A 22,309-nucleotide genomic window follows, 5' to 3' on the forward strand; every position below is an offset into this window, starting at 1 on the left:
CCCTGAAGTGAATGCAACATCATATAATCATGATAGTCATGGGTTTAACCAAGGTCGTGGAGGTCGTCATAATTATCGTAACAATAATAACAAGGTTGCAAGTAACCACCAGAAGTGGTAAAATAACAAAACTCATATCCTAATGATAAAAATGGTCAAGGAAAAAAAGGTTCAAAATATTTGTCACCAATGTGGAATGACCGTCACTGGCCTCGTACATGCCGCTTTCCAAAGTACTTTTTTTTATCATTGTCAAGTTTCTCTAAAATATAAAGAAAGAAATATCGAAACAAATTTTATTCAAAATGATTTTCACGAAGATCAACCAGAAATGACAGATATGGATGTTGTCGATTTTCTTGTCTACCTAAAAGGGACAATTAATGCTATGGATGGTGATGGAAAAATAATGTGTAGTTTTGTTTCATGACATTTATTATGTTTTTATGTCATATTTGTTTCTTGAGAAATGATGTCGTCACAATCTTTCTCAAAACAATAAAATATAACTTTATTTCTTTAAGTCGAATGTTTCTTATGTTTTATTTATTTATTGAAGAGAAATATGAATATTCACAAAAGAAATGAGAAAGATATATGTTTTGCATACAGTGCAACAACACAGAGTATTATAAAAATGAAAAGTATTTTGCTTACTTATCAATTATAGAAGCAAATGTTAATATAATAACCAGTAATGCAAAAATGATTGAAGGCTCAGAAAGAGCGAATATAGTATTACTAGAAAGGACAATAATTACAATTGGTGATGCATTATTTTCTTCCAAATCACCAAGAAATTTATTAAGTTTAAGGATATGCGGTCTAACGGATATCATGTTAAAACAACTAATGATGGTAATAATCAATATCGTAATATTACAAAAATGATATCGGGTAAGAAAGGTATTTTTAAAAAATTGCATGTATTGTCCTTCAGATTGTATTATACAAATATTAGAATGATTGAATCCCATGTTACTGAAAATAAAAGGTATGATAACACCTTCAAAGTTTCGCATGACCGGTTGGCTCATCCTGAATCAATTATGATTTGTAGAATAACTAAAATTTCAAGTGGTCATTCCTTGAAAAATGAGAAGATTTTTCAAGCTAATGAATTTTCTTTTGTTGCATGCTCTTAAGGAAAATTAATTTCCCATCCATTATTGAACAAAGTTGGGTATGAAATTCCTAGTTACTTAGAAAAAATTCAAAGGGATATATGTGAACCAAGTCATCCACCATGTGAACCATTTAGATATTTTATGATTTTAATTAACGATCAACTAGATGGTAACAGGTGCGCTTGTTATCTAGTCGTAATATCTTTTTTACAAGATTATTTGCACAAATAATCTGCCTATGGGCACATTTTCCTGATTACCCAATTAAGGAAATTCAACTTAACAATGTTGAAGAATTTACATCACAAGCTTTTAGTGACTATTGCATTTCAATTGGGATAACTATTGAACATCTTGATACACATCTTCATATGAAAAATGGTCTACCTGAGTCATTAATTAAATGTTTTCAATTAATTGCAAAACCATTACTAACGCATTCTAAACTTCCTAATCAACATAACGGCACGTAATTTTATATGGAACAACACTTATACGCATCAGACCAACGAGCTATCATAATTTCTCCCTGATTCAACTGGTTTGTGGTTAAGAACCGAATAGTACGCATTTATGGATATTTTGATATGCAATTTATGCACCTATTTCTCCACCACATCACACAAAAATACGCCCCCAAAGAAGAATGAGAATTTATGTTGGATCTGAATATCCATTTATAATAAAACATTTAGAACCATCGACTAGAGATTTATTTACAGCTAGATTTCACAATTGTCATTTTAATGAAACGCGTTTTCCAACATTAGGGGGGGAATAAAGAAGCTGGAAAATAAATTTTTTGGAATGAATTATCACTTTTAGTTTTAAATCCTCGTTGAAGTCAATGTGAACTTGAGTGAAAAGGATAATTCATTTACAAAAAATAAAACAAATCAATTTCAAAATGCATTTACTGGCCCTAAGAGAGTAACAAAGTCTCATGTACCAACTAAAAATGCTCCAATTAGAATTGATATCCCAGAAGGAAAAAAAAACAACTATAAATGAATCTAAGGCATGCCTGAAGCGAGGAAGACAAGTCGATTCCGAAGATAAAAATCCTCAAAAATGAAACAGAGCAAATATAATTGATGGTCCAAAAGAGAAAACATAATCTCTTGAAAAGATTAGTAAAGCTCTAAAAGATCCCAATGACACAACAAAAGAAAATCGGCATCTGAAAAAAAAATGAAAATGAAGATGTCTCAATAAATTATGTCATGATAGGAATAATAGAACCAAAATAAAATAGACGTCGACAATAATTTTTCATATCATGCTGCACGCGAGATTATCGAAGAAAATGAGGATCTTGAACCTAAATCTAGAGGAATGTAAAAATATAAAAGATTGTTCAAAATGGAATGATGCAATCATTAAAGAGCTTAATTCTCTTACTCAATGAAAAGTTTTTGGACCTGTAATCCGTACATTAAAGGGACTAAAACCAGTGGGATACAAATAAGTATATATGCTTAAAAGAAATGATAAAAATGAAGTTGTGAGATATAAAGCAAGACTAGTTGCATAAGGTTTTATCCAAAGGCCCAAAATTGATTATGAAGAAACGTACACTCCTTTGGTTGATGCAATTACATTATGTTATCTAATAAGTCTAGCAACACATACAAAACTGGAGATGCATCTAATGGATCCAATTACCGCCTATTTATATGGTTCACATGAGAATGATATTTATATGAAAATCCCATAAGGATTTAAGGTACCAGAAGCACAAACTTCAATTTTCGAGAAGTATATCCGGTAAAATTAAATAAATCTTTGTATGGATTGAAACAATCTGTCCATATGTGGTCCAATTGTTTAAGTACAATTTAGTTGAAAAAGTGCTACAAAAATGATCCAATAAGCCCATGTGTATTCATAAAAAGATCCAGATCAAAATTTGTCATAATCGATGTTATTGTAGATTATTTTAAGATAGTTGGAACTCCTAGAGAATTGGAAAATGTCACTTATTGTTTGAAAGAAAAAATTTGAAATGAAAGATCTTGGTAAGACGGAATTTTTTTGGCTCATCAAATTGAGCACACCAAAATGGAGTTTTTATATGAATAACTCACATTCATGAGTAACACAATGGTGGTAAGGCACTTAGATGCCAAAAACGACTAATTTTGGCCTTGTAAAAAATATGAAAAACTTTTTGGCCCCGAAGTACCATATCTTAATGTTGTTGGTGCACTAATATATCTTACTATTAATACAATACCTGATATATATATATATATATATATATATATATATATATATATATATATATATTATTGTAAAATTATTAACAAGATATAGTTCTTGTCTAACAAAAAGACACCGGAATGGAGTCAAACACATTATTTAGTATCTTCGAGGTATAATAGATATGGGCTTATACTAGTCAAATTCATCAAATGCAGAGTTAATTGGTTATGTAGATATTGGATATTTATCTGATCCACACAAAGCTCGATCCTAAACAAGTTATTTATTCAATTGTGGTGGCACCACAATTTCTTGGCGTTCTGTTAAACAAACATTAGTTTCTACTTCTTCTAACCATGTAGAGATTATAGTAATTCATGAGCTGTAACATCCATAAACTTCATGAAAAAATTTAAACTTTTAAATCTAAACCACAAATCATCATTGGTTATAAAATTAGTTTTCAAACAATTTTAATATCAAAGTTTTCCTAAAATCCTAAAACAAAACACAAGGAGGTGCACAATCATGCATTTGCTTTCCCACGATCCCAAAATTGTAAGTTCAAAGCTTAGTGTTTCCCCCAAAATACTAACATATCACATAATCATAATAATAACAGCAAACATCATGCATACAGAGCCTTCAGCCTGACTGGAACGCCCCACCGACCTACAGTCTACCTGGTATGCTCACAGAACCTTTAACATGACTGGTATGCCACACCAGGCCTTCAGCCTATCGGGACTGTTTGTTGGGCTGACTGGTATGCCTCATTGGCCTTCAGTCTACCCAGGCCACCCTGGGTCTGTTGGCCTATAGCAAAAAGTAAGACCGCCTCAAACCAACCACATATACACCGTGTCGACATATATATATATATATATATATATATATATATATATATATATATATATATATATATATATATATAACAGACAGCCATACTAATAACCATCCAATAACAAACAGACATATCTTACAGATCACTAAGCATAGCATCATCCTATCTACCAGGATACATATCTAACAGATCACTACAATACTCAATCTTATGATAAACCAAGATATCAATCTAAAGATCTGGCCTTGGTGCCTCCAACCGGTAAGTATAGTGAGGAAAACTCACCTCACAAGCTAAACAGAACTGATAAGGTCCGACTCCAAGTCTTAACTCTCTAACCGATACCTAATTCTATCAAATGACCAATTCCATCAAAATCCCAAAATACCCTCAAGGTCAAACTTGGTCAAAGTCAAAGTGAAATTTCATTGGTCAAACCCACTGATGTGATTATAGAACATGGTTTGGCATGCGGAATTAAAGATTGCACAATGAACATGTTGATTTCAGTGTTTAAGAGATGTATTGAATATGTATGGTGTTACAAAAAGGGATATAGATCTACGTCTACATAAATAACACACACTTACACACTCAACTTTTAGACCTCTCAAGCACACCTCTACTAGTGGACTAAAACCACCTTATATAGATGTGTTTACATGTCTCTCTCTCACTCTCTATCTCATGAGTCAAAAGGCTAATGCACCACATGCAAGTGGGTTTTACAAAAGTCAACACATTACAAAGTCATACATGGAAAACTTTGCACCCCAACATTCTCCCCCTCAAATTTAGCAATGGATGACCCACTTCAATTCTTCCAAAATCGAGCAACTACGCGATCCGAGCCTCAAGGGTGACACATATCGAAATGAACTTCAAATCTTCAATTCTTCCATGATTCTTCAATTTGGGTTCTAAGATATGAGACCATACAAACCAAACATCAACGAATGATCACGAGCTTCTCAAACTCCAAATTGATCACCCAAAAGTTGAGCATAAAAACACACCCCGAAAATCTTCAATAAATCCAAACCCATCTCAAACTAAAATCACTTCCGAATCTCCAATCGCATCATTTCATAACCTTCAAAAATTCAAGGTCACTTCGGTCTTCAAATCTACGTAATATGAAAAATTCAAGTTCGAATTTCCATATAAATTCCCCCCCTCCCCTTTTTTTATAATCGAAATTTGATTATAAAACCTTCAAGGAAAGAGAACGTGCTCTATTTGGAATTTTTCGTGTCAAAACTCCCCCTTAACATGTGGCATATACTTTGTGTTTCAATCTGGAAAACCAAAAAATTTTCAATTTTTAGCTTCGTTCACGGACCGCCTTTGACAAAATTTCTCAAAATGGGTAGAAATTGTCAATTTCAAAATTCTGAAGTGACCCAGTGCACCCAAAACAGCCAAAAATGCGAAACTCTCCCCTTTTCCAAAGCTGGGTAGAAAGTGTCAATTCGCATAAACTGCAGGGGCCTAAAATGCATATTCTTCAATTTCTCAGCAAAATCAGTCCATTTTCGAATTTGGGAAAAAACTACCAAATTTCCGATGCTCCAGGGACTGATTTCAAAATTTCTGCCTTTTGTCCTCCAAACATTCGAAAAATACCCTAAATGTCGAAGTTGGACAAAAACTGCCAAACATTCGAAAGTATAGGGACTGCTTACGAAACTCTTCCTTCTTTCTTCAAAACTCACGAAAGTTTTAAAATGTGTTAAACTGTCGAACGTTTAGGGACCATTTTCGAAAAGTTTTAAGCTTTCTTCTTCCCTAATCTCGTTTTAACGAAATTACACCCAAATTACACCCATTTGAATGAAACTTCTTGCAGCACCAATTTAACGAAATTTTTTCATCCTTTTTAACAAAAGTTTTGCACCACCAACGGATTAACGAAAACCTGTCCTTCTTCACTTCGTTAATTCTTCTCCAATTTCGTTTCACGGGCAAGTTCCCTTCGTACGAAATCCTCATCCCCATGTTAACGGAAATTTTCTCTCTTTCGTTAGTTTCAATCACCAAATCTTTCGATTCGTTACTTCACCAACCCAGACAATAAAGGCTTTGTTTCGTTAATACAGGCCATCGATTCCAAAATTTCATTAGTTCAAGTTTTCAGTTCATCGACTTCCAGTAACCATACGATCCAATTGATCAACACAAAATCGAATTCCAAGCCTTCGTTTTCAACAAATAATGTCGACTATCAAAATCGAATGCCAACCCTTTGTTATCAAACTGTTCTTTGACAATGGAACTAAACAATCGTTCACAATCAAAATCTGACTTTCGTCAACCATCGATCATCAGTTCCATTTTCGAATCCAATATCACACGAATTCGACTCCATATCCAAATCCTACCGGTCGACATAACCAATTTTCGATTTCAACTTATAACCATCACCATTTTTGAACCGAAGTTCATTGATCGAAAATCAAAGCATCAATTTTGACTTTAGGTTTCACTTTTCATTAGCCCATCGACACTGAAAAATCGATAAACACCAAATGTCTCATTCTTAGATCGATTTTCAGGTTAAATGTCATATTTTAACAATGATCATCGTGTTCTTCATCATATTCAACATGTTCTTCAACTATTCTTGACCATTCATCACAAGAATCACGGGAATTGAGAATTCCTGATTTCTTAATAACGACCCAAAAATCACGACTAAAAATTTCTTTTAAAACATTACTAAAACCATATTTATAAAAACGTATCATAAGTCATAACATAATTTTCGAGTATTAAATTCAAAACATAATCTCATTATCAGAGTAAAACATTCCCCAGGCTAACTGACTATGGTATGTGCACTGCAACCTCTCCGAGCTCCTCTTTTGAAAACTAAGTGCCTGAAACCAAAACTGAAAACCGTAAGCATGAAGCTTAGTGAGATCCCCCCAAACTACCACATACCATACAACAACATATAAAGCACATACTGGGCCTAGCCCACTGCATCGGACCGAGGTTCGGACTAACTGGGGCCTTGCCCCCTGCATCGGACCAAAGTCCGGAAACTGACTGGGACCTTGTCCCCTGCATCGGACCGAAGTCCGGACTAACTGCGTCAGACCGAAGTCCGGAACTAACTGAACAAAGCATAACATAAACATATCAACTAGCATGAACACACATATATTGCATACTGCATCGGGCCGTAGCCTGGAACACATAACATATAAATCCTGTCTGAGCCACGAAGGCATCAAACATACTAACTATTGCATCGGACCGAAATCCGGAAACTACTGCTAGCTAAATGGGTCGGCATTGTGGCCTTAGACTCGTTCCCTACTGACCGCTAGCTACTCCACTAGAAGCTCTGGATTGTCACTACTGAGAGTATAACTGATCATTACCCGACTAACACCTTCCGCAAGTAGTGAGGCACTAATGAATCCTACACATACATGCTACAGTTACTGTATCCGAAGTAACATGCCCTAGAGGGGACGACCTCCAGCTATCATTCTAACACCTAAGGTATGCAAATGGCATATAACCCAATCACAAGCAGGTAATATAATACTCACAGATACATGCTTACCAACATTGATGCAGTACCATAATAATAGAGTTACTACAAAAGGGAAGAATTCAAATTACATACCTACGATCTAGTGCGGCTCGATCTTGACTTTCTGCGGAATGATGGGCGCCTGACCCTAAACTCTCTCCATCACCAAAACGGGACATCGAGACTTGAAATGACCCAGCTGGTGACAATGAAAACATCTCTGATCCTGCTTACAATCCTGATACATATGTCCCCTTTCTCCGCACTTGAAACACCTGAACTTGTGACAAGCAAACCCACGAGTCCCTCCACACTTACCACACACCTCTAGGTCCTTCTGACCTCCAGTGTCCAAGTCAGTTGAGTAGGACTCCATACTTCTTCCCAATCTCCCTGCAACACGTGCCCGCTTCCTTTTTCTGATTTGCCCATCCAAACCACTCTCCTGCTCTCGAGTGGCCCCGACTACTCCATCAACCGTATGAACAGCAGCTGGCTGTCCCTGAACTTAGCAGTCAACCGACCAGTGACCCGCTCAATGATGTTGGGCAACTCCTTGCAAATGACTAGCGAAACCTCATTAACTACCCAATCGTGCAAAGGTCTCTCTTGGAGACAGGGTGCCCCACTCACTCCTGTCCCATGATGGCAAAAACTAGAAATGGGATCTCCCTCCCTGATGGATCCCTGAACTCAATAAGCATCAGGCTCTAGACGAGCCCCAAACTGTCCTGAAACTATCTCGGCCCTAAAGGCCTCAAGGTGACTGTCCATTAGCACCACGATGGCCTCTCTAACCGAGCCGAAAATTACTGGAGTCTGATCAATTATGTTGCACATAATCTCTGCAGAAATGAAATCCCTCATCTGATCATCAAGCTGCCTAGCTCCAGAGCCCGAGCCAGATCCCTCCTCGGTACCTGAACTGCTAACTGGTAACTCGCGCAACGTCACCATGCTGAAAATATAACACTTCCTGATCAATATACACACCGCTGCTGAGGGATCTCTCACACACTCTAAAATTTCCCTGGTCTTGTCTCGGCCCCTCTTGATTCGAGTACGGATCCTCTGCTTTCAGTAGTACGGGTTTATACTACCTTCCACATCTATCCGTACTTTCCTTAAGAGTTACCTCAACTCCACCAAGTCACTCTACTGCTACTGATCTCTGCTACTACCTTCCTAGGATTGCCCTAGGGAAGTTCTGACTCCACCCAAACCAGTCCTCAGCTGCTGAAGGCCTCCTCGTAATGCCAATTAGTCATCACCTGAATACCATCACATGTGATGAGGCTCAGATAATCCTTCGAGTAAAAGACTCGTCCCTACAGCATTTGGACTCATACAAGAGCTGCGCAATAGGGCCGAATCCAACACTCTGGGATTATTCAACCCTGCTCACATGTGAAGTGACGTATTCATCTAATGGCTAACTCCCATCACTCAGAGTCCCGCAAAGCACAAAGCAAGCAGCATTCGGATAAAGGAAACATACCCATGCAAAACTATTCTCATAACAAGAAACTGTACTAGCATACAATGCTAAGCTCATACTATCAAGCATAACCTACATAGGCTATCCTACTACTGTCTACTCAATACTAGCATGCAATTGTCATAAGGTTGAAACACATAAGCAGTCACATAAGGCATCCTCCTAGATCCTTAGTCCCATACTAGCGTGATGTTCTACTGAAACTGAAACTGGAACTAAAACTGAAACTGAAACTGATAATCATAAACTTGTATGGGTAATTTGGGAGTACTTACTTGAGCTCGGCTGATTACACGCACCACACCTTTCAAGTTATTTTCTTTCTAAATATTCTTTTCCCTTTTTCTAAAACTCTTTTCTTTTCTCAAACTCCTGTTTACCCAAAATTTCCTTTCGAAAATGTTTTTCTTTTGAAAACCTTTTACCGTTTCCTTAGTTTGAGTCCACACACACTCTCAAGTATGTCTGAATCCCTCAAATCAAGGCTTTGATACCAACTTGTAACGACCCAAAAATCACGACTAAAAATTTCGTTTAAAACATTACTAAAACCATATTTATAAAAACGTATCATAAGTCATAACATAATTTTCGAGTATTAAATTCAAAACATAATCTCATTATCAAAGTAAAACATTCCCCAGGCTAACTGAATATGGTGTGTGCACTGCAACCTCTCCGAGCTCCTCTTTTGAAAACTGAGTACTTGAAACCAAAACTGAAAACCATAAGCACGAAGCTTAGTGAGCTCCCCCAAACTACCACATACCATACAACAACATATAAAGCACATACTGGGCCTAGCCCACTGCATCGGACCGAGGTCCGGACTAACTGGGGCCTTGCCCCCTGCATCGGATCAAAGTCCGGAAACTGACTGGGACCTTGTCCCCTGCATCGGACCGAAGTCCGGACTAACTGGGGCCTTTCCCCCTGCATCGGACCGAAGTCCGGAAACTGACTGGGACCTTGTCCCCTGCATCGGACCGAAGTACGGACTAACTGCGTCGGACCAAAGTCCGGAACTAACTGAACAAAGCATAACATAAACATATCAACTAGCATGAACACACATATACTGCATACTGCATCGGGTCGTAGCCCGAAACACATAACACATAAATCCTATCTGAGCCACGAAGGCATCAAACATACTAACTATTGCATCGGACCGAAATCTGGAAACTATTGCTAGCTAAACGGGTCGGCATTGTGGCCTTAGACCCGTTCCTACTGGAAGGAAACTCGCCTCATGATGCTGACTGCTAAACTCCAGAATGAGAAATCCCCGACTGCTACTCCGGCTGCTTCCCAACTATCATGGAAAATAAAATACTAAATCAGAATAGGGATTCTCCTATGGGTAAAATGACCATTTTACCCCTGTTATGGCATGGGTCACAACATTGCCCAAAAACCCTCAATTTCTTCTAAGCCCATCCATGGCCCCACTAAAGGCCCACTAATGGCCTAATTTGCTCCATTGGCCCAAAGCCCTTTATTGGACCTTACTCAAGCCCAATGCTAAATCCTTGGTCCTTAGCAACTGAATTCTGATGGCCCAATAAGGCCCAAGGACCCTAAGTCTCAACTCAGCCCACACTGAGGCCCAAAATGCAATAAGCCCAATTGACTACGTTACGCGGGGCGTACTCTAATGTACGCTTAGCGTACTGGCCTGCTAGAGAGTACGCGGGGCGTACCTGCAATTACGCTCGGCGTACTCATTCTGTTAAGACACTTTCCATTAAGTGCTTAATACTCTGACTCAAGAGCCATAAACTTAGATCTAGGTCTTATTCCATGCCCTAATCCATAAAGTTGCTTACTTTATGGCTTCCATCACTTACATAAGTACCAACTCCAAAACCCATGTTCTAATTCCATGAAAGAAGGTCTTAACTCATGCATGAACTCATTTGGACCATAAAGATCGGAACTTTACTGCTTATGGGACTCATATGACTCTAAGGGAGGCAACCCTGGTCCTAGAAATGGGCTTAAGTCATAAAGTCCCAATCTTGGGACCAAAAAGGTCCATAAACTTGTACTAAGGAGATCTAAGAGGTTAATCATCAAGCTCAAGACTTTTTACCTTCCAGAGGTCCGAAATGAAGCACTTATCCCAGATCTACAAGCTCTAGCTTCAAAGGTTCCTCCTTGCCAACCTTCTTCTCATTACTTCCAAGCTTTAATCCACCAAAATAGGTTCTCCAAGGTCAAGGTCTCATAAAATGAAGGTAGGGACATTCTAGGGTTTCTTCTGAGGTTGGGGATGCTGATATGGGGGCTAGGGTTGGAACCATAATGTCCTTTATATAGTGCTTAACCCAAAAATTAGGGTTTTGAGACTCTAAGCGTACGTTGGGCGTACGCCTTGAACACCCGCGACCACTTGCTCTTCTACGCTGGGCGTACACCAGCCTTACGATGGGCGTACCCAGCTAAACACACATGCACTACATGCGTGCAAAAGGGGCTGCCTTGCCAATTTTTCCATTAAGGGCCATTATTGTCAATATCTTCAAAGTATTGTAACTTCTTTATTCTTGATCCGTTTCCGTCAAACTTTATGTCCACGGAAAGGTGAAGAGAAACCCTACGTTTCTAACAACACAACCCGACTCGAAAACTTCTCGAATAATAACTCAAAATTTAATAAAGGACTAAAACGCCCCTGGCCTTGGCCTCTGAAATTCCATAAACGAATATTTTAGAACAGGGCGTTACAACCTCAACCCAACCCACACAATATGTCGACATATAATAGATAATAACATATAGAGATAAACAGACAGTATCACAGGTAGTCCTACAGATCTACCAGACTAACATATCAAAACTAGCATGCATATATATTCCATACTCAGCATATCAATAAATATCAAGTTATCAAACCAATGGGCTGACCTTGGTGCCTTCGATTCGTAAGTACGGTGAGGAAAAATCACATCACATTGCTAAATTACATTGAAAGTCTTCGGCTGCTGGCTCATAAAATCCCCGTGCTATCATAACAAAATTATCATTCAATTAATAATTGGATTACAACCAAGGCTAATAGTCCATCATTAGGGTAAAAGGCCACTTTACCCTTTCCTTAGTTCGGCTAAGACCTAGGCCCAAATCTTGATCCAAAAGGCCTAAAACTAAGCAATCACTCAAGGCCCATAATCGGCCCAATTTTCTAAATTGGGCCCAAATCCTACTTGGGCCTTACCCTAAAGTCCAACTCTTCACTTAGCCCAAAACACCAATACTCAAATGGTCCAAAAAGGGCCCAATCATCTAAGCCAAAAAGGTAGCATAAACTTGAATCCCAAACTCCAAAACCCAACAGACTAAGTACGTGGGGTGTACCCAACTGTACGCTTAACGTACTCTGCCTTGACCAAAAATGAGCTGCTGACCACCTACGCTTAACGTATGCCCTAGTACGCCCAACGTACATAGTGGCCATGCAAAACTTCAAATAAGGGCTTATTACATTCAGACCAAACGTCCAATAACCAGATCCAAGTCCAAGAAGGTGCTCTTAACCATAAAGTTTCCAACTTTATAGATATCCATGCATCATTAAGACCTAAAACTAACTTTCTATTTGGTCTTAACCATTAAGGACCTCCATACGTTCCATGCAAGTACTAAATGAGTCAAGAAAGCATTTTTATGACTTAACACAACTCAAATCTTCTGAAAAGATAGCTCCTTTGGTCTTAGAGTAGCATTTACTCATTAAGTCCAAGAAAAGGGAACAAAAGTCATAAAAATCCATATGGCTAGATCTTTAAGGAATAAAAGTAAAGTTTGAGACTTTATACCTTATGGAGCTTCCCAAAGAAATGAAGATCTCAGATCTACCAGCTTGAATCCCACACCAAAGCTTCTCAAATAATCCTTTATTCTTTCTTCAACATTAAGAACACACACACACACACACACACACACTTACACACTCAAGCTCAACACCCACAAGGACTAGGGCTTGCAAAATCGAATCAAAGAGGGTGGAGGCTGAAAGGGTGAGGGAAATGAGGTTATAAAGGGGGTTATATAGGTCTCAACCCTAAAAATTAGGGTTTTCAATGTCTTATGAGTATGCCCCGCATACATAGACGTACGCCCCGCGTACTAAGGTGCGCCCTAGTATACTAAGCGTACACACGTACGCATGACGTACTCTCTTTCCTCATAATAATGTTTGTTATAATGTCCACTAATTATTTAGTGAATGACTATTGGATTCTTCATATTCCCTGATCACTCTCCATAATTAGTGGACATTATAACAAACATTATTATGAGTTTTATGAATATAGTTATGCACCTCTATAATAAGCATTCATAACTTACATCACCTTTCATCTTCTTTTTTTAGTATAAATAATAGTTATTATGTATCGTAAAGTTCTTTTTACCATAAATAATGTAATAAAATTCTGTACAATTTCATTTGTTCTTTAATTTAACTTTCTTATTTTATAACTAACGAGAATTTTTTTTTTATCTAAAGTCTAAACCACACCTTTTAGCCAATATTGCATTGGGCCCCAACGGGCTATTTTACAATGAGGCGTAGCAGGACTCTTTTTGCATTGGGGCCCATTTCACAATTAATTATGCAAAATATAGAAAAAGTCAAAACGACAACATGTAATGTAAAAAATTTATTTCGCAGTGGCCACATATTTTGCAAGGTTCGACCACTACAAAACGTGTGGCTAGTTTGAGAAGCATGTGAAGTTTAAGACTTTCTGTTGAGAACTGTTAAGGAGACTACTTATGGTTTTCTTTCTCTCAAATTACAATCCTGCACTCGTACAACATACAAAATATTCACAACATGAACAGTGTTAACATACACCAATCAAAACACAAAGTACAACCCCACAAAGCATACCTTCACATACCAAAATACCTCTTATCTAGGCTTAATTTGAAAAACCCTATTGTACCAAATCGAATGCAATATCATATGAAATAAATCATATTTAACAGGCTTCACATGCCATAAAAAATGCCTCTGAACTTTCCTAACTCCAAACTGTAATTCCCGATACCTTTCATCAGAAATCTCCATGAGTATATTCTTCAAATCGGGAATATTCTTTTCAGCAATAATAACCGAAAACCCGTCCCAATTTAACACCTCGAAAAACGGGGGGACAAAATTGTCCGAAATAATCACGGGGACACATTCGTAAAATATCGCCTCAACTACCCGCGGGCTGTTCACCTCGTACCCTTTCGGGCAGATGCAATACTTGCTGCCCTTCATATATTCAATGTAGGTCATCTTGCTAGCTACCCCGGGCGGCATGGGGCCCAAGATTTTCATATCGGGGTCTTTGTTGTTCCAATACTCGAGGAGGATTTTACGTAAATACCCATGGATGTTTCCCGCGTAGAATGCAAGGATATGGCGATCCGAAGGTGGCTTCCCACCAAGATCCCGGAGTGGGTTTCGGGCGGACCGGACGTAGCATTCGGGCAGGGAGACGTCACGGCCGATTTTGAATCCGGTGGTCACGTCGGCGTTGCAGAGTGCTTTCATGCAGTGTTCCATGTGGTGTCTTGTTTCGTATGGAGCCTACAATGTAACGCATATCAAAAAGGACAATCTTGTACTGCGTTTGACATGAACTAGATTGGTACTAATGTCGCCGAGACACTTTTTGTCTTACCAAAAAAAAGTAGAACAAAAATTGCTCTACATCCGTTGTCAGTGGAAAAGACAAAAAAGTCTTTTTCATTTTGAAAATAACCATAAAAAGTTGCAATGTCCTACTTGAAAAGATGGAACATGATGGGAAATGACTAAGATGTGATTTAATTGCATTGTGTTGTCTACTTAAAAAGATGGAACATGATAGGAAAGGAGTATGATGTGATCTCTTGTATGTGTAAAAGACGATAATATCCTTCATTATCATCATTGAAATTGACTCTATAATGCCGTAATAAACTAGATTTATACTATGTCAAGGGGACAAAAACTGCAAATTTTCATTCTATCAAAAAGGTGGAACATGACTCTATGTAAAAGACGAGAATCCCTTCTCTTATTCATCATTGAAAATAGTTTTAGAAAATTTGTCATGATCTAGTTAGGTTAACAAACATAGCTTAAGAGATTTACCCAATCATGGCAAGCAACAAGAAAATGATCGGCTCCACCGGTTCGATTCCAAAAAGGGTATTTAGCAGCGATTTTTTCCGCATAATTCTTCAAAAATTGTCGTAAATTTGTCCGATTATGAGAGTTACGGACATATAATGTATGTTCTAGCATTCGTGCGCTAAATGGCATATAAAACAAGTGAGCTTTTCGAGGATCTTTAACAACAAATCGCTTACTACCCTCCATAAGTTTCATAAACCACCCCTCGGAGGCGTATAACCCTTTAAGAATCGGTTGATGAAAGATTGGTTTTTCTCCATCTTTGTATACGTATACTTTAAGTGTACGTTCCATGAGTTCATAGCTCCTGTGAATGTAACAAATCAAATAATGCAAAGGCAAAAGGGACTCGAGTCTTTTCAATCACAAATTGAGATTAGGGTTTTAATTTTTAACCTCTTAAACATGGATACATTACGAAAAACAGGAGCATAAAGTTCTTGATCCCCTATTTGGGAGGGTGCTTTGGTAATTTGTATCTTTGAAGCAAGAATTTCTCGATCACGTGGTGAAGACCATCGTGGCCTCTGCAAAAACAATTTGGTTTGAAAAGCCGATTACACCATGAAAAGGAGATGAATTTGCAAAAGAGATTGATCAAGAAACTTGACATTCATACCATGGCTCGAGAGGAAGTGCGATGACGAAGTAACAAACGGTTCATTTGATCGTTGTACATGACTGATTTTGGTGGCATCAAACACTTCATTTGCTTTCTATCATCACTTTGGAACAAAGCGTACTTCTCATTGATTGGAAGAATTTGAGCTTTTAATCCAGGTACAGATTTAACCTCCATGATCTTCGTTTTTACTTCATCTTTAGAAATACTATTATTTACAGAAACTGTATCTGGAAGATTTGTAATTAGGTCTACTGACAGTAGTTCATGCCTTGATTCACCAAGATCTCCAAGCACAAATCGATCATTTTCAAGCTGATTTTGAGCACTGGTATCACTACTTTCCTCCATGAAAACTTCGCCTAATTCTATGTCTTCTTCGAATTCAAGGTTGTCTTCTTGTAATTCGTGCTTAAGAGTACTAAACTGTGATATGAAATACGAAGTGTTGTTGTGACCAGGTAGGAGAGATAGAAGAGCAGTTCCATAAGGAAGCATTAGGGTTTGACAAAACAAATGGATTGCAGCTACTAAAACCAATACTAAAAGCCATCGTCTCTTCTCTATTTGATGAACAAAGTGAAATGGCATTCGGTATTTCTTCATACCTGAATGTCTTGCCCAGAGATTATACAAAGAAGTAGTGAAATCAGTGAGAAAAATCACTTATTACAGCCTCAGACAGTTGAAATCGATCCTTATTAGATACCTATTTCAAAAACTTTCACTGGAATTGATCGAACTACCCATCAGCATACATACAGATTCTCACATTACATTCATCCGACTGTAAATCCGACTGGATTAAAAATGGGACATTGAAGAAATCGTTCACTTCGATCCATGGAGACTCAATTTCCAAGAGAAAATATCAATTTTGGGTCCTTAACTCCTCGAAATTCCCCAAATTTTAAGCAATTTTTGGTCGTTATTTTTCAACAGGTCAAATTGTCGGTCCAAATATTTCAACATTCATATTATATTATATTCTTTTTTTTTTTTTGAGTAAATATGGTCTTGTCCGTTTCCAATCATATTCATATAAAAAACGATTAAAAAATTCAATTGTCGATAATAAACAAAAAAAACCTTGATTTCAATGCAATTATTTACCAAAGTTATATACAATGACGTTTTCAACCATTTTGACTAATAAAAAATATACAAACATTACATACAACACTGGAAAAGACGATATTGGACAGTACTAGACAAGCTACCTACTGTTTAGCAAGTTCTTGTCTCACCTTTTCATATCAGACAAGAAAAAATACTGAAAGCAGTCTTGGTTTCAATTTATTGTATGTCAAACACAGTGCAGTCTATCATGTCCTGTAAACTCTATTAGTCCAAATCGAGTGAAGAATCATATGAAACAAATCAAATTTCACAGGCGTCTTATGCCAAATAAAATGTTGTTGCACCATCTTCACTCTCTCCCACATCTCCTGATATTTTTCATCCGAAATCGCCCTTAGAATTCCACTCAAATTTCCAACATCTTTCTCCAAAACAAACACCGAAAACCCCTCCCAATCCAAAAACTCAAAAAAAGGCGGGACATAATCATCCGATATAATCACGGGAACACACTCATAGTAAACCGCTTCCACAATCCGTGGTGTAAACACCTCATAACCACGAGCACAAATACAATATTTGCTACTCTTCATATACATTCGGTATTTAGTTTTACTTTCAACATCACGAGCCATTGGCCCAAAGATTTTCATGTCGGGTTCTTTATCGTGCCATTGCCGGAGCAAAATTGGCCGGAGGTTTCCGTGCATTCCTCCGGCGAAAAATGCAAGAATTGGTCTTTTGGATGGCGGCTTTCCACCAAGATCTTTCACTGGATCTTCTGATGTACGGATGTAAGTCGCCGGAAGTGTCGTGTCTTTTCCAATCTTAAACCCTCCGGCGAGATTTGAGTTGCAAAGTGATCTTATGCAGTTTCCCATATCATCTTTCGTTAGCTTCATTGCCTATAGCATTATAAATTCTTTATTAAATAAAAAGATTCATCAATCTTAGTAATTAGGAAATTCAAGCTACATGACATAAATTTAGGGTTAATGGGGAAAGCCTCGTTTCTCTGACTTTCTGTATTAAGTCGTTTTTTCTATGTTAAGTGACATAGTTTATCAGATTAAGTCCATTAAGTAAAAAAGAAACAACAGCTATGATACAAAAAGTAAAACATACCCAATCATGACAAGCAACAAGAAAGTGGTCGGCTCCGTTAGTTCTGTTCCAGAAAGGGTATTTTCGGGAGATTAAAGTGGTGTAATTTTTTAAATGTAGTTCCAAATTTTTACGACTCTGAGGAGTATGCTCTTGAGATGTAAGTCTTAGCTTTAGTGAACTAAATGGTAGATAAAATAAGTGTGCTTTTTTGGGATCTTTCACAACAAAGTGTCTATTTTTCTCCATTAGTTTCATAAACCATCCTTCTGAAGCGTAGATTCCTCTTAATTTTGGATCATGATATATTGGTTTCTTTCCTTCCTTGTAGATGTAAACTTTCAAAGTGTCTTCCATCAATTTGTAACTCCTATGATGAAGAAAACAAGATTATTTGCTAAATGAAGTTGTAATAATCCGTTTTCATAGTAGAGTGTTTGACAAATTTTGGTCACATAACTAATAAATAAAAATAAAGGCAAATTGTAGGAAACTACAATGTAAATTTACTCTTTTTATCAATATACAAGAATACAATTTCACCTTAAAAACCGTGAAACATTGCGATAAAGAGACGCATGAAGTCCACCAGTGCTTGCTAATGTGGGCCCCTTTTCAATTTGCATGCGTGCATGTTGAAGTTGTCGCTCATGAACTGACAACAACTTTTCCTTATTTTTCTCATTAAGTGTTGTCTGGATAAATGATGTTTAAAAATAAATTAGAAAGTTAGGACTTATATAGCACCTTGGCTTTCTATCATAAGCAAAAAATATATTTTAAGTCAAAACACAAAAATTTGGAAAACAAAAACATAATAATGAGTGAGTCCCTACATTGAAACGAACCGATTCAAGAACCGAAATCATGTAAGAAAGTCGTGTTGGTTGTGAAGTAATGGTAACATTTTGACCCAAATCATTTACTTTGGCTATAATTTTTGAGACTAAGGATTCGGAATTACAATCATACCCTTTGCACCCTTCTTCTCTTTTCGACTCATTTAGAACTACTCCCTCGTGTGTAATAGAGGTGTTATTGTAAATAGACACTTTGTGGACCAAAATACCCTTGGTGACAGGGGATAGAATGGATGTGTCGTTTTTATATGGGAACGCGAGTAATTGAGCTAGAACTATGAGAACAACCACAAGGCTTATGATCAAAATAAGCAGTCTCTGGATTTGAATTCGACATAATCTTTGTAAAGGGCGTCCGGTTTCCATGGGCGTTTACGTAATTAACTGCATCAAGTACACTTCTGTGGAGCTTGTTATGTATGCCATGTTGCTGATTAATAGTTCGACCTATGATAAATAATATTTGACAAATAAGAGGTATTACTAGAAATGGATTAATGTGAAATTGAATAATTAGATTCAGATAATATGTTGGAACAAAAGAAAAAGGTAGTGTTAAATTCTGACTATCAACGGAAATAACAGATACATAAGGCTATATAAGTAATTTCACTCTACCATTGGATAAATTGATGATTGCAACTTCAAATGACAATGCAGAAAATATAAAAATCTATGCACCTGGTCAAGAACCCCAATCTCATATTCATGGGTCAAAATTCATAAGTCAACATATTCATACTGTTTTTTCAACGCGAATTGACAACAAATCACATGCGAATCTTGACAAATTGGAAGTTCCGATTCTTAGATTCTCATCAAATCATATTTCGGATTCGGACTTATAGATTCACAGCTTATGTTTAAAAATTACCCCAAGGGTAAAACTGACTATTGAACTCAAATGTATTCCTGAAAAGATTGATTAATTTCTTATTGACAAGCATAATAACACGATCAAACAATGCATATTCAGAGAATACCCAAATAGATTGACGACATAAATTCGAAAAAGAAAATCCTACTGAGGTATGAGTAAGTAGCTGAAGTTACCCGATGAATCGATGATGAATGCGAGTAAAGAACAGTTTTTTCCAGAATAATTGAAGAAATACCCACTAAGGATTTATACAGAAAATCATAAAAACTGGTTTTCTGAGTTCCAATTTGAAGTTCCCAGCAATGTGTAATAGTGTGTGTTTCTGGGGGAAAGAGTTCAATGGAGGGTACTAATTTCTAGTTTATGTATGAGTTACAATTTCAGTCCATCAAGTATTGTTTATGTAACTTTATACACCTGTATCAAGTTTACATAAACTGTCCCTGCTTTGAGTGCTTTCATACGAAAATTACAAAGTTGGTCCTTATATTTTATAGATTATAAAAATGGTCTCTGGCTAATAGTAAACTTACAGAAAAGGTCCATACATTTATAAAAGTACAGAAATAGTTCCTAAAATTACAAATACGGTCTTTATGTTTTAAAAATAAAAAACATGGTCTCTGTCTAATAAGAAAACTACATAATTCGTCTCTATGTTCCATAATATTACAGAAACAATCCCTATTTAAAACTTTTAAAACTTTTCCAAAACCATTAACCATTATAAAAACTTGTTTTCAAAATGTGTCATATCAAAGTATCCCATAAACAAAGTCATAAAAAGTGAGGAGTTGTATGATCACGCATTCGCCTTGTCGCGATCCCTTGATGTACCTAAAACAATAAACTGAAACTATAAGTCCAAAAGCTTAGTGAGTTCCCCCAAAATAACCATATCACAATAATACACATATAATCATAAACAACATACTATGGGTCCAGTCAACCATCGGGTTGGAATACCCCAGGCCCTCAACCATCCGGTTGGAATGTCATACTATGGGTCCAATCATCCTCGGGATGGAATACCCTAGGCCCACAACCAACAGGTTGGAATACCCACTTACTATGAGTCCAATCATCCTCGGGATGGAATACTCACGGCACACAACCTACAGGTTGGAATGCCTAGGTCTTTTGGCCTCTACACAAAGCAGATAAACCTCAACCGCTAAACGAACATGTGCACATATAACAGATAATCACATAACAGTCTATAGACAATATTTGATCTAACGGATCATACCACATAGCACATGACACAATCCTATCTACCAGGATGTCGATCTAACAGATCATACCACATATCATATAATATTATCCTACCCTCTAGCATACTGGTCTTACAGGTCATACCACATACAATATAATATTATCCTACCCTCTAGGATACCGTTCTAACAGATCATACAAGCATAACATAACCAGATAACAATATAAAGGGTCGGCCTTGGTGCCTTAGACCCTGGAGTTTAGTGAGGATAACTCAACTCGCAAGTAGCTTGGAAGGTAGTGCCAAACTCCTCCAGATGTAGCTCCAACTCCAACACCTATATTCACCAATGTCCTTTGTTGTCAATATTCAACTTACCAAAATGCCCTCAGAAGTCAACTGGTCAACCCTTGGTCAAAGTCAAAGTCAACTGTCACGGTCAACAATCCATGTTGACCTCAACTCGTCGCGTACCCTTATCTACTCGTCGAGTTCCTTGCATAACTTTCCAACTCGTCGAGTCACTCGTCTGACACGTCGAGCCTAAGGCAATCTTCATCGGACTCGCCGAGTCGTTTGTACGACTCGCCGAGTCCCTTCAATCCTTCATCCATACAGATACTTTTTAAGCCAAGCTAAGGCTCCATACTGCAGATCCAAGCTCCTAGGGCATATTTATCACATAAAGTTGCAAACTTTACGTGCATGCAAGGTGCTAATGACTTAAATCAAGCTAAAGAAGAGGTTCTAGGCAAAAGAGCTTCACCAACATGCTAAAGACTGAGACTTTATGATGATAAGAGCCAAGATGAGCCTAGATCTGAAGTTACAGCTTCAGATCTTGGTTCATCACTCGAAATGCAACACCAAATGCCCAAAATGGTCCCAAAACTCAAATATAAAAGGGATCTAGCTAGAAGAGGCTCAAGGTGATGACTTGATACCTTCAAATGATGATAAACTGAGGTAGAATTCAGATCCCCAACTGTTCCTTGCTCAAAGCTTCTTGATCTTCAAGCCTTTCCTCACTAAGATCCACCTTTCAAGCTTAAAAACACAAGTATGGAGAGAAAATGGAGATTTAGGGTTTCTGGACTCACAGGGGCTGTAAGGGAAGGCTAAGGGGGCAAAGGATCCTTTAAATA

The 22,309-nt window shown here is 37.5% G+C and overlaps 2 protein-coding genes across 3 annotated transcripts; both read right to left on the reverse strand.

The window, feature by feature from the left end:
* Positions 1-14,037: 14,037 nt before the first annotated feature.
* LOC145054744 (putative glycosyltransferase At3g07620) lies at positions 14,038-16,630 on the reverse strand. Its single transcript, XM_079002996.1, has 4 exons — positions 16,022-16,630; positions 15,799-15,929; positions 15,361-15,709; positions 14,038-14,811 (listed from the first exon to the last, which is right to left on the reverse strand). Exons 1-4 carry the CDS (start codon positions 16,628-16,630, stop codon positions 14,143-14,145), a joined length of 1,758 nt encoding a protein of 585 aa, XP_078859122.1. The 3' UTR covers positions 14,038-14,142.
* Positions 16,631-17,099: 469 nt separating this feature from the next.
* LOC145054745 (putative glycosyltransferase At5g03795) lies at positions 17,100-20,281 on the reverse strand. Of its 2 annotated transcripts, XM_079002997.1 has the most exons (5): positions 20,122-20,281; positions 19,045-19,515; positions 18,752-18,903; positions 18,230-18,578; positions 17,100-18,009 (listed from the first exon to the last, which is right to left on the reverse strand). In XM_079002997.1, the coding sequence occupies exons 2-5, from the start codon at positions 19,432-19,434 to the stop codon at positions 17,350-17,352; spliced, it is 1,551 nt and encodes a 516-aa protein (XP_078859123.1). In that variant the 5' UTR covers positions 19,435-19,515; positions 20,122-20,281; the 3' UTR covers positions 17,100-17,349. The 2 variants fall into 2 exon arrangements, with proteins under 2 accessions (XP_078859123.1, XP_078859124.1); XM_079002998.1 differs by lacking the exon at positions 20,122-20,281 and having other exon boundaries at positions 19,181-19,315.
* Between the last annotated feature and the right edge of the window lie 2,028 nt (positions 20,282-22,309).

The sequence above is a fragment of the Lactuca serriola genome, chromosome 5 (genome assembly GCF_051521515.1).
Source record: "Lactuca serriola cultivar US96UC23 chromosome 5, Lser_US96UC23_V15, whole genome shotgun sequence".
NCBI classification, from domain to species: domain Eukaryota; kingdom Viridiplantae; phylum Streptophyta; class Magnoliopsida; order Asterales; family Asteraceae; genus Lactuca; species Lactuca serriola.

Bases quoted from the DNA above. Each gene is read 5' to 3' on its own strand.
- LOC145054745 (XM_079002997.1), bottom strand. From the start codon at position 19,434: ATGGAAACCGGACGCCCTTTACAAAGATTATGTCGAATTCAAATCCAG. The intron at 18,904-19,044 runs GTAGGGACTCAC...TCATTTATCCAG, and splicing joins TTGAATCGGTTCGTTTCAAT to ACAACACTTAATGAGAAAAA. The intron at 18,010-18,229 runs GTATGTTTTACT...ATAATGCTATAG, and splicing joins TTGTTGCTTGTCATGATTGG to GCAATGAAGCTAACGAAAGA.
- LOC145054744 (XM_079002996.1), bottom strand. From the start codon at position 16,630: ATGAAGAAATACCGAATGCCATTTCACTTTGTTCATCAAATAGAGAAG. The intron at 15,930-16,021 runs GTATGAATGTCA...TTGTTTTTGCAG, and splicing joins GCACTTCCTCTCGAGCCATG to AGGCCACGATGGTCTTCACC. The intron at 14,812-15,360 runs GTAAATCTCTTA...GTTACATTGTAG, and splicing joins TTGTTGCTTGCCATGATTGG to GCTCCATACGAAACAAGACA.